Here is a 14,444-nt window from a genome sequence, read left to right as displayed (position 1 = left end):
CATTTACATTGTTATTAATCTTTTATTACCATTACCGTACAACTCTTCAGTTACAGCCTCCTTGATGAGCTATGCCACTTTTGAATTTTTTTTATGTGTCCTCACAAGAGCACCCCTGCCTGTACAGTGTAAAGACAAGGGAACTATATCGCCACCTGATTGGGCAGCGTTGTAGGGTGGGTTAAGGTGGGGGTGGAAGAAGAGATTTATCAATGTGGGTCTTGAATTATAATATGATGGAGAAAAAACAAATGCAGGTAGGTTGTTCCACATATGAGCCGAGTTTCAGAAGACAACATTAACCGTGAATGGGCGTTCCGCTGGTGTCTGTAAAGTTTCGCATACGTACACTGGTGCATAGAGGATCAATGCTGCTAGCTCCTTAGAGCAGGCTCCATTAAAATACCTGTAGAACAGACTCAACTTGCCTAAATTGCGTGTCTTCATTAGAGATGGTGTGAGATTGTGTGTGAGATGGGTATCGGTCTTTTAACAACGGATTATCAATCAAACGGGGTTCACTCCTTTGCACAGAATCAAGTAGTTTTATCAAGTATTTTGGGACTCCAGCCCAAAGGTGACTCCCAAATTCAATTGTTGGACGTACTTGAGTTTCTATAGGGTTGGCAACTGGTCACTATTGAAGAATCTGCTTAACCTCTTTGCCGTTACTGGTACGTATATGTGAGCAAATAAACTGTCTCCTCAGCGTCCTAATTAATATGTAAGTGCATATTAATTTTTTATAGAAAATGTATGAAGGTTTAAAAAGTGCCGCTTACAACCATTACCCTATAAAAATCAGGAATGCGGTGAAAAGGTTAATGCGTACTAAACATATATGTAACTATTTTAATTAATTATTTATTAGCTTTATTAATTGTTTGTTGATAATGTATCCTACCATAGACATATGAATATTAGTAGACCTGCCCTAAGTGATTAAAAGCGTATTATCCCCACTCCCCATACCGGTTCCATTGGAGCCGGCTGTGCTCGCGTATGGCCTCAAGTGAAATTTGAAAACGTGACGTCATCATTCTTGTGCGAACTATGGTCGAGGCATCATCGGTTCATTTTACGAAATAACACGGCAAAATGTTGACTTGTACTATGAAAACTTGTAAAAATAGATGTGAAAAAGAGAATAAACCCAATTGTCGTATTACATTCCATATATAAGCATTATTTTACTTTATTTTAAGCATATTCACATTGTATAATATAGATCAGTTTTAGAAACATATACTATCACATCGAGAAACGTCTGGACGCGAAACACAAAGCTGGTTGGTTGCTGGGAAGTAAATTATGAACATTTATAAAAGTGTCTTAACTAAATACTTAAACGAAATATTTGACTCTGAAAATACAACCGAATTTTTTTGCCGAATTTGGACTTCGCAAATTTGTTCATAACGTGGCGAGTAATTTGCGCTCCCATGTAAAAATGTCTATTCATTCAAAAGCAGGTTTTACTTTTAAGAAGTAAATGGTGATATTATAATGCGAGATGCCTATTTACTGTCAGATTGATTTATTGACGAATCACAGTCAGCCTTACTCCCTTTGTTCTTCAACAGTTGATTTTACCCCTCGCCATTATCTTCTCGTCTATTAATTCCTATGTCTGTGTATCCTACACATATTTAAAAAAATTATTAATTGTACATAAATGTTTACCCTTACTTATTTTAATTTTTTTCATTTAATATATTGAAGATTCCAGTTAGCCGTCTCAGAACAGACATTGTCTAATAATGTAAAAGATAAAATAAAAAATGCCGGCCACGACATGTAATATAAATGTAATGCCATTTGGAAGAAGAGAATTTGAGGAAGAACCACCACATTCTTGATTTCAAGAGCTCGGCTGTGGAATGATTTTCCAGCCTCTGTGTTTTCTCCCTTCCACAACATGGGTCTCCTGGTTCACTCCTTCCTTTTATTTAAAAAAACCCTTTATATGATTCCTGTTCATCATGATTGCAGCGTTCTTCGGTATTGGAAAAGAATCCCAAAGGCACGTTCACAATGGTGATCCCCCCGCCCAACGTGACGGGTTCGCTCCACCTGGGCCACGCGCTCACCAACGCCGTGGAGGACTGCCTCACACGCTGGCACCGCATGAGTGGGCGAACAACACTCTGGAACCCGGGCTGCGACCACGCCGGCATCGCCACGCAGGTCGTGGTGGAGAAGAAACTGTGGAGGGAGGAACAGAAGACCAGGCACGATCTTGGCAGGGAGGGATTCGTGCAGCGTGTGTGGGACTGGAAGAATGAGTGAGTTGTTTTCTTCATTTTGCAAATTAGTCCTGCTCATTTTCTAATTGTACGAAAGAAAGTAGTTTTGGACACTGGAAAATGTAAGATTATGTAGGTTCCAAAGACTGTGATGAGCTGGATGTGTAGAATGCCAGATTGAAGTAGATGCCTCAGTGGAAGCGAGCCAGAGGTAGACTGAGGAAGGAGTGGACAGACGGCGTGGAAGAGGATCGGAACAGAACAGGAAAGACGGAAAATTGGCGAGGGACAGCATCCACTTGAGAACATGTGTGGAGAAGACCAAATCTGTGATAATGAACAGAAAATGTTGTGTAATCTTTTTTTTTTTGTGTAAATATCACACAAGAGTACCAACTACTTCCAACCATCTTGAGCCAGTGAGACTATGGCATCCCCAATTGGGTATGTTGTGAGGCTAAAGGTAGTGTGGAAGGGGAGGAGATGGGAAAGAGGAAGGTAGGAAAGTACCTGACTATTCAGATCTGTTCACCAAACATGGCTAAAGCCATTTCAAGCAACGTTTCAATTCTGAAGGATGGTCTTACATCAGGGCGACACTGAAAGTAGCTTCCACTCTGTAACGTGCCGCAAATATAATATATATTATTTTTAATTAACAAATTGCGAAATAACACAAATTAATCAAATAAAATTGACTTGCGCACGCTGGATGTGTGTAAGAAAGAATTTCAATATTTGTAAGTAAGAGAAAATTGACCTTACATCGGGCATACAAAACAGGCTTCTAACAGTTTATCTCTTTATCAATTTTGTGTTAATATTTATGGTCCACATAAGCAACCATTTTATGATTCGTCAATCCTTCCAGTGTCACCCCTTTGGAAAACAATAAATAAATTATCATTTAAAGTATTTCAATTATTTTGATTGAGAGTTATTGATATTACAATGAGGTTTATAAGCTTTAGGGGGTATTTCTCCATCCTCTTGATGGCTTATCCATAGGATAACGTATATTAATGTGTTTTAACAACAGGAAGGGCCACCGGATTTACGAGCAACTCCGCTCCCTCGGTTCCTCCTTCGACTGGGAGCGCGCCCGCTTCACCATGGACCCGTCCATGTGCCGCGCCGTCACGGAGGCGTTTGTCCGCCTACATGAGAGCGGCGACATCTACAGGGCCAACCGACTGGTCAACTGGTCCTGCACCCTCAAGTCTGCCATCTCCGACATAGAAGTGGACAAAGTCGAGCTGACGGGAAGGACAATGTTGTCTATCCCTGGCTATAAAAATAAGGTAATAACCATATTTTAATCTACCCTTAAGGCGAAGCTTAATGCTAAATCACTATTTTGATTAATCTTTATAACGAATTGGTGTACATTATGATTACCAAAAAATATGCTTTCGATAAATTGAAGGTTAAACTATCGTTTCGCTTGAGTAGAATACAAATAAAAAAGACATTTTTTAAATAGAAATGTATGAACGCGTAAAGGAAATAACTTTTAAAAATACAGTATTATAGCTAAGATTATCTATGACAGTTTCACTTGATTAACTTTTTGCTTTCTTATAAAATTATTTACAAAATGAAAAGAATCCCAATTACTCAAAAATTGATCCTTAAAGTAATGTACAAAAAAAAATTCTGTTATCCATCCAACCTTCTTTATAAGGAATGTAATGTTATGTGTATAAAACAGCTATATATCACTCAAATACTTTGTCGATTTTTTATCAATATTAAATTTGCTGAAAGAACACAACAAATGCGGACAACTAGAATTAGCTCTACATTGAACTTTGTGGCTGCACATACTAAAACTTCTTTTGGTCAAAGAAATTATTTATATCAGGCACCACTTATGTTTAATATTCTTCCAAATCATATTAAGTCTACCAATTCCTTAGTTAAATTTAAAAATTTAATTAAGATTTTTGTATTGACAGACAATTGTCTTAATATTTTTTCATCCTTGTCCTTTCTTAAATAATAAAATTTTATATAAGTCCCATTTACTAAAAACTGAATGTCACCCTATCTGTCTTTATTATCTACTTTACTTCTTCTTTTGAATAATGATTAATGATTAGTTATGGTTCAAATATTGTAACAATATACTGTCAAATTACCCATCTGGTAACACATCTAATACTTATTTTTTTCTTTAATTTTGAAATATTTTGTGTTTGTATGTAGAATTAATTTATGTTTGTGATTATTCTTATGTTTGCTTCACTCAAATGTAAATTGTTAACCTCGATACAGGCTTAGTCCTAGTGAGGTTGATTTTTATGAGAAAAAAAGTGTTTTATGTATAGTGAGATGCAATAAATAAATCCCGTTTTGTGCTTGAAATCGAACGTTTCTAGACTCCGTTTGTCAAGCGATTTTAATGCCTATTACCTACAATATAAGGTATACCAAGAATATACACATTTTCGGCTTGTAGCTTACTCTTAACGAACATTTTACTATCATCCTCTACATGACACTGACTTAACGCTACCTACCTTTGTTTTCTTCCTCCTTTTTTTATTACCTGAGACCTTTGTAGCTATAATTTAACCTCTGTTCGCTAATGTATCCTTAAGGATAAATAAATCATTTCTCTGGATATAACTAGCTAATCTGGGGAAACTATTTATGGTAGACTATTTTTATAAATATATAAACCATTAAGACAGTATTTTTTGCGCTGGCGCTACGCTGTCTCAAAATGAGGCCGACGCAAAAGGTAGAACTACCCTTCCGACGTTAACCTTTTAAATGCCAGTAGGTAGAAGTGTAGCTGTGCACAACAGGCCAAGAATGCGAGTTAACTCGCTCTTGGCACAGAAGCGGTTAAGCATCAATCGACCGAACGGGTAGAACTACCTTTCCTGGCCGAAATGTGTTAATAATAATTATTAAAAAGTAATCTTGCCCATCCTACTATTTTAATATAATGAAATGTAAAATAAAATGAAGGCATTTTTTGGGTCAAAATGAAAAAATTTAAGGCTTTCAAAATGTTTTTTTTTTTTAAATTTTATATTCAATAATTATCATTAACTCACAATATTTGGTAAAGTGGCCTCTAAAATCATGAAAAATCGACTTCTTTAATTGCCTTTATTTTATAACTTAAATATATTAGTACATATCTACATATCGGTTAAAAAAAAATCAGTTTGGTTAAAGTATTTTAACCTCAAAGCCGCGCAGCCGTTTTTCTTACGGCAGCTGCGCAGAATGCCATTGTATCATCATTGTCACGGAGCTACATCCCAGGGTGGGATTCGGCCTTCTTTATAAATGTTCTCCACTACTGCGGTCCCTTGCCCTCCTGTCCTGCTCCAGTCCTCAATACATGCAGTCGATCCACCTCATAATAATAATGAATGTATTCCTATTTGTGTAGGTGGAATTCGGAGTTCTCGTATCCTTTGCCTACAAGGTGGAGGGCAGCGGGGAAGAGATTGTGGTGGCTACGACCCGCGTTGAGACCATGCTGGGAGACACAGCCGTGGCTGTACACCCCAACGATGAGCGCTACAAACATCTGCATGGAAAGTTCGTGGTCCATCCCTTCTGCAAGAGAAAGCTGCCCATATTGTGTGATGATTTCGTGGAGATGGGCTTTGGAACTGGTAAGTTTTGATGGAATCACAAATCACTGTGTGATAAATTAATATTGAATCATGTGGAGCATTGTGTGCTTGTCTTTAACACTACAGTGAACTATTCTGTAACATCTAATTACGCTAAAGAATTGAATAGCATTTCAGTGAGTTGCACCTGTTTTTGTTTTCCTTTTTATTAATTAGCATTTTTATTTTAGTATACAGACACGTGAAAAATTACGGGATATTATAATTGTATGATTTGTGACGCTGAAAAGTATTTAAAAAATATTTGTCTCAGTATCATTGCCTTTCAAAAGAAGAAATTTGCCTATGGAATGTTAGTAAACTTGAAAAATTATGACATCCATACAATGACGTTATAAAAATTCAAGACACGTAATATTCATTCTAATCGAACAACAAAATGTAGCACCGCTTTTAAAAAGGATAGCCATTCAAAGAATATGTACCTATGTGAATGAGCCGCTAAAGTATGTCCACTGGACCAAGACACAAGAGTTCAGTGAAACCACGCACATTGTCTCAGTATCTTCACTTCATTAATTCATGTAAGCATCTGTCAAGCTTTTGAATAAAAGAAATATGCATTTCAAATAAAGAAATTTTTAATTCATAAAATATTTCAGCCTAGTGATAATTCAGGTGGTTTATACAAAAAAAGTATTGTATAATTTTTAAATGATTTGGTTCCACTTTATCGCTTGTCTGATATGATAAGTAGTTCCAATTTTTAATTAAGGTGATGCATTACGTAGTAATGCAAAATCATGTGTTTTTGGTTTGAAAATTTGGTCGCCTAGAAATGTTTCAGATGCTTTAATTAAATACTGCGAGTAGAATACATCCTGGCCTTTGAAATAATCGAGTATTTTTTAGATAAGTCTTTTTATAAGCCCAGAAAAAAATAATGTATAAGGCTTGTGAAAACTGCTTTAAAGTTTAAAATCTCCTACTTATGAACCCATTTTCTGTTATGATCTTATTGTATAATATGGCAGATTAAGTTATTTATAAAATGATCAGAAAAAAAATTAAATATTTATTCCTGAACATCCACAAAATTAAATAAAAGGCACTTTTTGGCCATGTTTTTTTCTTGCATAAATCAAAACAGGCGGGTGGTGTTAAGCGGGAATTGAAACCTTATCGCCATCTACGTAAGGGGTGTTATTGATAACGGCTCGATTTAAAATATTACACGACGTAGTGCATCGCCTTAAAGGTTCATTGAACTTGAATAAAACGCTTATGCTTTACGCAGGAATATTTTACATTACTTACCAACTTACTCGTGCACCAACAACCGAAATTATTATGTTTATTGACTGAACTTTATGATGTTATAATATGCATGTTGTGGTATATAGGTGCTGTGAAGATCACTCCAGCCCACGACCCCAATGACTATGAAGTGGGAAAGAGACACAACCTTCCATTCATCACAATATTCAATGAAGAAGGTTGCGTTGTTGGAGATTGCGGCCAATTTACTGTGAGTATACATTCTTCTTTACTGTCACTTCATTCAAACGGATTTTATTAGAAAATAGAAATTACCAGAAAGCACAATTGAAAACTATAGACTTTCACTCTTGGAGGAAGATCACAGGATTCTCTAAATATTAAACTGCAGGATAACAGTCCTGATTGCTCTCCACTTGAAATGCTCTATACTGGTTCAGGTCATTCTCATCCTGCTCCAATCTTCTTCAATGTCTTCAGTCTAACTTTCCTTGATCGCCTCTAGGTCACTTCCACTGGGGCTTCCGGTGTCCTATTGTCTGGCATTCCATATGATTATTTTTCAGTTCTTTGCCCTCTCATCCTGCTCCAATCTTCTTCAATGACGTCAGTCTACCTTTTCCTTGATCACCTCTAGATCACTTCCACTGGGGCTCCTGGCGTTTTGTTATCTGGCATTCTTTCCATATGATCAGCCTAACGGTATGTTTGGGAACTCAGATGTTTACAATGTGATTATTTCTAGGGAATGTTGCGTTTTGACTGCCGACGTGAACTGACCAAGGAACTCACCAAGCTTGGTCTGTACAAGGAGACGAAGGATAACCCCATGGTGGTTCCTTTGTGCAGCAGATCCAAGGATGTAGTTGAACCACTCATGAAACCACAATGGTGAGACATCTTTTTCTATTATACTAGCTTTACGAGGGTAATCTGAAAAGTCTCCGATCTAGCAAAGAAATGAGACTTTTGTTTTCAATTTTTTATTTTTATTTTTCAACATAATCTCCTTGTACGTCTATACACTTCTCCCAGCCATGCTCCCATCTCTTTAACCCGTCCAAATAATAGTTGGTGTCTTTCTCTGCAAAATAGTCGTTTACGAAGGTGATGGCCTCTTTATTCGTCGAAAATTTCTATCCTCCGAGCCTTTAGCCTTCTTTTAGCCGAGGGAACAAAAAAAAGCCGCCTGGGGCTAGATCTGGTGAGTAAGTAGGGTGGTCAAGCAGTTCAAACCGCAATTCGTGGATTTTCACCATGGCAACTGCTGAGGTGTGAGACATTTGGTACTGCAAACAATTTAAAGGGTGATTTTGTTAAGAAGGTGGTTTTTTTTACTATTACTTTATGACGATTCTTTGTGAAACTTTTACTGAGTTTGTGTATTTGTTTTATGGATGCAAATTTCCAATTAAAGTAATTGTACACTGCAGTTTAAGAGCCAGTCCCTGGGGAGGAAGGTTCAATCCTCAGTTAAATCAAAAAAAATCTTTGAAATTGGCTACTAGCAGGCCCAAGAGTAGGGGTAAATTGAAAATAGATGGACTATAGTAAAAAAAACTAAGTTTTTTGTCAGTTGATTTCTTTCATCAGATTAGATCTTAACTTTACCTTTCAAATGAAAACCATGAAAATTTGGATAGTCACGAAATCTGTTATTTTTTATTTTTATTTTTTAAAGGCGGAAACGGTTTACATATAGTTCCCGTGAGCACTTAGGCCATAGGCCCATTGTGCTATCTCCAATTTTACCTCAATCCTTTAACAACAACCCAGTCCCTTTAATAAAGTTCACCAGGGTTGTTATTGGGTATGTGGCTATGTCTTCTGGTTCTACTGTATGTCTCCCCAGGTATCTGAGCCTAGTTCCCACCAGGGCAGGACATTGGCACCATAGGTGAATTGGAGTCTCTTCATCCTCTTCACATTTGCTGCATCTATTGGTGTTTTCCACTCCCAATATCTGCATGTGTCTCCTGAGATGGCAGTGTCCCGTTAGTAGTCCTACCAGTTCCTCAGCGAGTTTCTGTCCATAAGTAGTAGTTTCTTGGTTCGTCTAGGGTCTGGTCCTTTTATGAGTACTTTGGATTGTCTCATTCCAGGTGCCCTCTCCCATTCTTTGCAGTGCTGGGATTTGACCCACCTATCAATATGTAATTTTGTGTGGCAAGCTGCTACTCCTACAGCCGGCTCAGATCCTACAAGTGGTGCTTTCGCCCCTTTCCTTGCTAGTTCGTCAGCCCGCTCGTTGCCCTCAATACCTTTATGTCCTGGTACCCAGATTAGGGTTATTTTATTGATGGTAGCGAGTTCTGTAAGAACAGTCCTGCATTTCATCACCAGTCTGGAATCGCATCGGTTACCTCCCAATTAGGGTTGCCTGGCTATCAGAACATATGCTTATGTTCTTATTCCTATACACGATACGTATGTTCTCCTCTGCGCAGGCCAAGATGGCTTCCATCTCAGCTTGAAACACAGTACAGTGTTTTCCTAGAGGAATACTGAGTTCCCTCTTTCTTAACGTTTTTTTTTAACAAAATCTGTTAAAAATTTAAACAAAATAAATACTTGCTAGGAAATCAGTATGTTTTGGTAATAATAATGTATTTCAGGTATATAAAGTGTGACGAGATGGCGGCGTCTGCCGTGAAGGCTGTCAAGTCGGGGGCCCTCAAGATCATCCCGGAGACGCATGAGCGCACCTGGTACCACTGGATGGATGGCATCCGGGACTGGTGCGTATCCCGCCAGCTTTGGTGGGGCCACCGCATCCCTGCCTACCAGGTCACCGTGCTGTCGGCTGACGGGGTAGTGCAGGTCAGTCCAGAACTAGCAAACTACTAGGAAATTAGATGAATCATCTTATCAAGTTGATAATATACTGACTTTTTATGATTTTTTTTTACATTAGCTCTAATTCATAGGAGGCCCTGAGAATTAAAAAAAATAATAATTAGTAAAGGGGTTATGTCACCCTTACTTTTTCACTTAATTCTACTTTTTTCTTAGACCAGTTTCAACCTATTACGGTCAAGATGACCAAATTTGCATATGAACTTATTCATTTCAATGGAATTTCACCAAGAATTAACAGTTGCAACAATATACATTTTAAAACTGCTTTTGAGATAGTCACTATTGAAAGTTTGTGAACGCAAGACTTTTTTTATGATTTGAAAAATATGTACAGGATGTTACTAGAGGTACCTAATTTTTCAACCTCTTGTTAAAAGATCCGAGGAAAGGATGTGATTTCACAAATTTCGCAAATATGAATTCCTGGTAAATGAGATCTACTGTATATTTCATCCAAACCAGTAACCAAATAAAACCTCTCATCTATCTAATATTTATTGTGATCCTTCAAATCTTAAGTCTCTTTTAAAGTAAATGATCAAAGGATTGTTACGAAATTTATATTGCATATTATTATAATCCTTGTATTTTTCCTGACAGCCAAACCCAATTATTGTTGTCAAAAGGAAACGGCCAAGGAACCGGAGATACAGGAATAGAAAACCAGCTACTAAAGTTCTAATTGTATGTTCGACATTGAAACTATAAGCACATTTTTATTTTACTTGCATGTTGTGCTTTTGTAAATTAATGTGTTCCAAATAAACCGTGTTCTGTTGCTTAGTATTCAATCAATTAGTCTTTAATACATATTGGTCTCCAGTATATTCTGTTAATGCACTGTTGCATAGTATTCAATCAAATAATCTCTAATACTTTCATGTTGGTCTCCAGTATATACTGTTAACCCTTCAGGCCTTTAGCCTATTGACCGTTATATTATGCCCTTAAGCACTGTTACTTATTTGTTGAAGTAATCTCTAATACACATTGGTCCCCAGTATATTCTGTTAACCCTTCAGGCCTTTAGCCTATTGACCGTTATATTATGCCCTTACGCACTGTTGCTTATTTGATGAAGTAATCTCTAATACACATTTGTTTCCAGTATATTCTGCTAATGCACTGTTGCATAGCATTCAATCAAATAATCTCTAATACACACATGTTGGTCTCCAGTATATTCTGTTAACCCTTCAGGCCTTTAGCCTATTGACCGTTATACTTTGCCCTTACGCACTGTTGCTTATTTGATGAAGTAATCTCTAATACACATCGGTCTCCAGTATATTCTGTTAACCCTTCAGGCCTTTAGCCTATTGACCGTTATTTTATGCCCTTACGCACTGTTGCTTATTTGATGAAGTAATCTCTAATACACGTTTGTTTCCAGTATATTCTGCTAATGCACTGTTGCATAGCATTCAATCAAATAATCTCTAATACACACATGTTGGTCTCCAGTATATTCTGTTAACCCTTCAGGCCTTTAGCCTATTGACCGTTATACTATGCCCTTACGCACTGTTGCTTATTTGATGAAGTAATCTCTAATACACATTGGTCTCCAGTATATATTATACTGTTAAGGCCGAGTGTAGTTTTTTATTAATTTAAAATAATGATTATATTATTAAGCAAATCGATTATGATAGTGTTTTCAACAAGTAAAAAATTTTTTATACATTTTTTAAATTAACATAGGCTTAGTAATTATCAAAATCTAATCGAAAATATGACCTTTTTCAGACCGTAATACGTGCGTTTTAAAAAATACTATTAAAGGCTGAATATCGTCAAAAAATACCTGAAGGGGTTTTCTTTAAACGTATGAAAAAAAAAACTAAAAAATAAATAAAATAGGTTCGTAGTTTAATTTTTTCATAAACTCTAATTGTACTTGTTTTTAAAATGCAGATTATAAAACTTTGGATACGTTTATTTAACAAAACTAAACGATAAATTACTGGTATTATATTTTTCCATTTTTTAAAGTTAATTTAATATTTTTTATACTACAATTTAAGAAAGAACTTTTAGATTTTTAAATTACTTTTAAAACAGGCCGTCTGCTGGCGCCTATTTGAAATTTTAAATACGGTAGAACATCGAACTAAAAGCTTCTTTTAAATATCCCAACAGATGGCGCTATCATGGTTCGCTATTGACTCTTCCCATGTCATAAGCCAATATTCAACGTATAAATCGGTTTCAGTTATACAAGCCAAACGGCCACTGGCTTAGGTTATGCTATTCTGTACACTATACTGTAAAATTCTCGCCTCGAAGTTTGCGGGATCTAATATCGGAATGGGCAAGTAAATTTTATTTGGTTAATTTGTGTTATTCACAATTAATGAATTAATATACGTATGGTATATGCGCGTTACGTTCCATAGTGAAAGATACTCTCAGTATCGCCTGGTGTAAGACCACCATTCAGAATTGAAACGTTACTTGAAATGGCTTTAGCCGTGTTTGGTGACCAAATCTGAATAGCCAGGTAGATTCACTTATTCAATAAATAATACCCGTTCTGCGGTCTAAATTTAAATAATGATTTGTGGTCTTTCATCGGGGCGATACTGACAGTATCTAACGCTCTGGAAAATGCCGCAAATATAATACTTATGTACATTGTGAAATAACACAAATTATTAAAATAAAATGTAGGTTGGTATTCGTGCACGCCAAGATTGTAACCCGCGACGTCACGGAGTTCGTCATCCTGTTGAGTCGGGCCATATCTCGATATTTATTATTGTTTTTGTAAATTATTCTAAAAAACATGAATGAAAAGACAAAACACAAATAACCTGACATTTTTAGGTCGGGATATCAATTTACCGTCCACTGTAAAACAACTTACAAAAATGTCCACCCGCGCAAGGCGCTTTTTAGTTCAAGTGGCATCGTTGTAAATGAACTAGATGTTGCCAAATCTGAGGTTTTGCTTCACCAAGGACTGTTGAACACAAGCGAATTTTGGGCCCGATGGCGTTTCTGTGGGCCTTAGAAAACAATAATGTTATTTATAACGGTTATTGTGACCGAGGTAGAACGAACAGAGGTACTCTGTTTTTTGACCAGATGTAGGTATATTTTTTACAATGCGTGCATCTGACGGCCGGCCTGTCCGGTGGTGAAGCTTTGGACTCCCATTCCGAAGGTCGCGGGTTCGAACCCGGTGTACGCAAATAAAGAAGTATTAGCATTTATATCTGAACCTAGATATTTATTCTGGACCACAGAATCAATAAAATTTTATTTTGTTAAAAGTATTTTCTTATTTAAAATTTTAAGTACTTAAAAAATTATTTATTTATATTATTTCATTTAATTCATTGTTATCTATTGAATTTAATGTGTTAATTATTGTGCATAAAACTATGTAAAACCAAATACCAAAATGTTTTTAATAGAGATATACATAATTAAGAAATTGGCACATACATCATCATACAAAGAATTGAAATGAAATAAAAAGAATTTGGCATTCTCAGACTATAAAAATATTACCATTCGTTATTTCGGCTACTGGCATTATACCTAGCTCTCTAATTAAAAATTTAGGCGTATTAGATCTTTCAAAAAAATTATATATAAAGATGCAAAAGTCGGTCATTTTGAATACATGTAGGATAACAAAAGATTTTTTAAATATTTATGTTGAGGGATCAGTAGGATTTATAGGCACTGTTAGAAGTTCTACCGAGCCGAACCCTCTGATATGAAAATATCTGGAGTCGGTGAATTATTTTCCCATTTGATCTTTTGTGAGTTGACGTGTTGTTCTTGTATTGTTTTGTATTTATTTTGCTTATATAATGCACTTACATAATGTTGATTGACTAGATGATCATTTGTGGAAAAGTGAGGGGAAGGGTTTAGTTTTTCCTATGGGGAAGATTTAACCCGGACAACAAAATCGGAAGCATAAAAAAAAGAAATGTCAGGCTTTCTGTAAAAATATTAAAATACATACAATTAAATTAAATGTTACCTTGTATATATTCGTTTATATTCTAATTAAATAAATAATACAAAAAATAGTGCCATCTGGTAACTGAAATTCATAACTTTTATAACGAAGATTTACACTACCGCCATCTTACTGTTTTCAGGCAAACGTTTTTAAAATAAATTCTAGTTAGAAAAAATATTGTTTTGGAAATGAACAACAGAGTTCGTGTGTGTCGAAAATAGTTGATTTTGTCAGGTATACAATCACTCTTAACCCTTCAAGCCTTTAGCCTATTGACCGTTATATTATGCCCTTACGCACTGTTGCTTATGTGATGAAGTAATCTCTAATACACATTGGTCACCAGTATATTCTGCTAATGCACTGTTGCATAGTAAACAATCAAATAATCTCTAATACACACATGTTGGTCTCCAGTATATTCTGTTAACCCTTCAGGCCTTTAGCCTATTGACCGTTATTTTATGCCCTTAC

General features: G+C 36.1%; 1 protein-coding gene across 3 annotated transcripts in view; it reads left to right on the top strand.

Moving 5' to 3' along the window:
• Nucleotides 1-14,444, top strand: part of ValRS (Valyl-tRNA synthetase) — a 38,045-nt gene that overhangs the window by 12,634 nt on the left and 10,967 nt on the right. The window contains exons 3-9 of one of the 3 annotated variants that reach the window (XM_089636630.1): nt 1,993-2,285; nt 3,286-3,547; nt 5,659-5,887; nt 7,252-7,376; nt 7,872-8,017; nt 9,742-9,946; nt 10,586-10,669. In XM_089636630.1, the coding sequence (XP_089492756.1) occupies nt 1,993-2,285; nt 3,286-3,547; nt 5,659-5,887; nt 7,252-7,376; nt 7,872-8,017; nt 9,742-9,946; nt 10,586-10,669 (1,344 nt within the window). Of the gene's footprint in view, nt 1-1,992; nt 2,286-3,285; nt 3,548-5,658; nt 5,888-7,251; nt 7,377-7,871; nt 8,018-9,741; nt 9,947-10,585; nt 10,670-14,444 lie in introns of those variants that run through there. The other 2 variants (XM_089636632.1, XM_089636633.1) reach the window with 2 other exon arrangements.

Source organism: Hesperophylax consimilis, chromosome 10 (genome assembly GCF_061612785.1).
Source record: "Hesperophylax consimilis isolate HC1 chromosome 10, BYU_Hcon_1.0, whole genome shotgun sequence".
In the NCBI taxonomy this organism is placed as follows: domain Eukaryota; kingdom Metazoa; phylum Arthropoda; class Insecta; order Trichoptera; family Limnephilidae; genus Hesperophylax; species Hesperophylax consimilis.
This window is presented reverse-complemented; position numbering and strand designations above follow the sequence as displayed.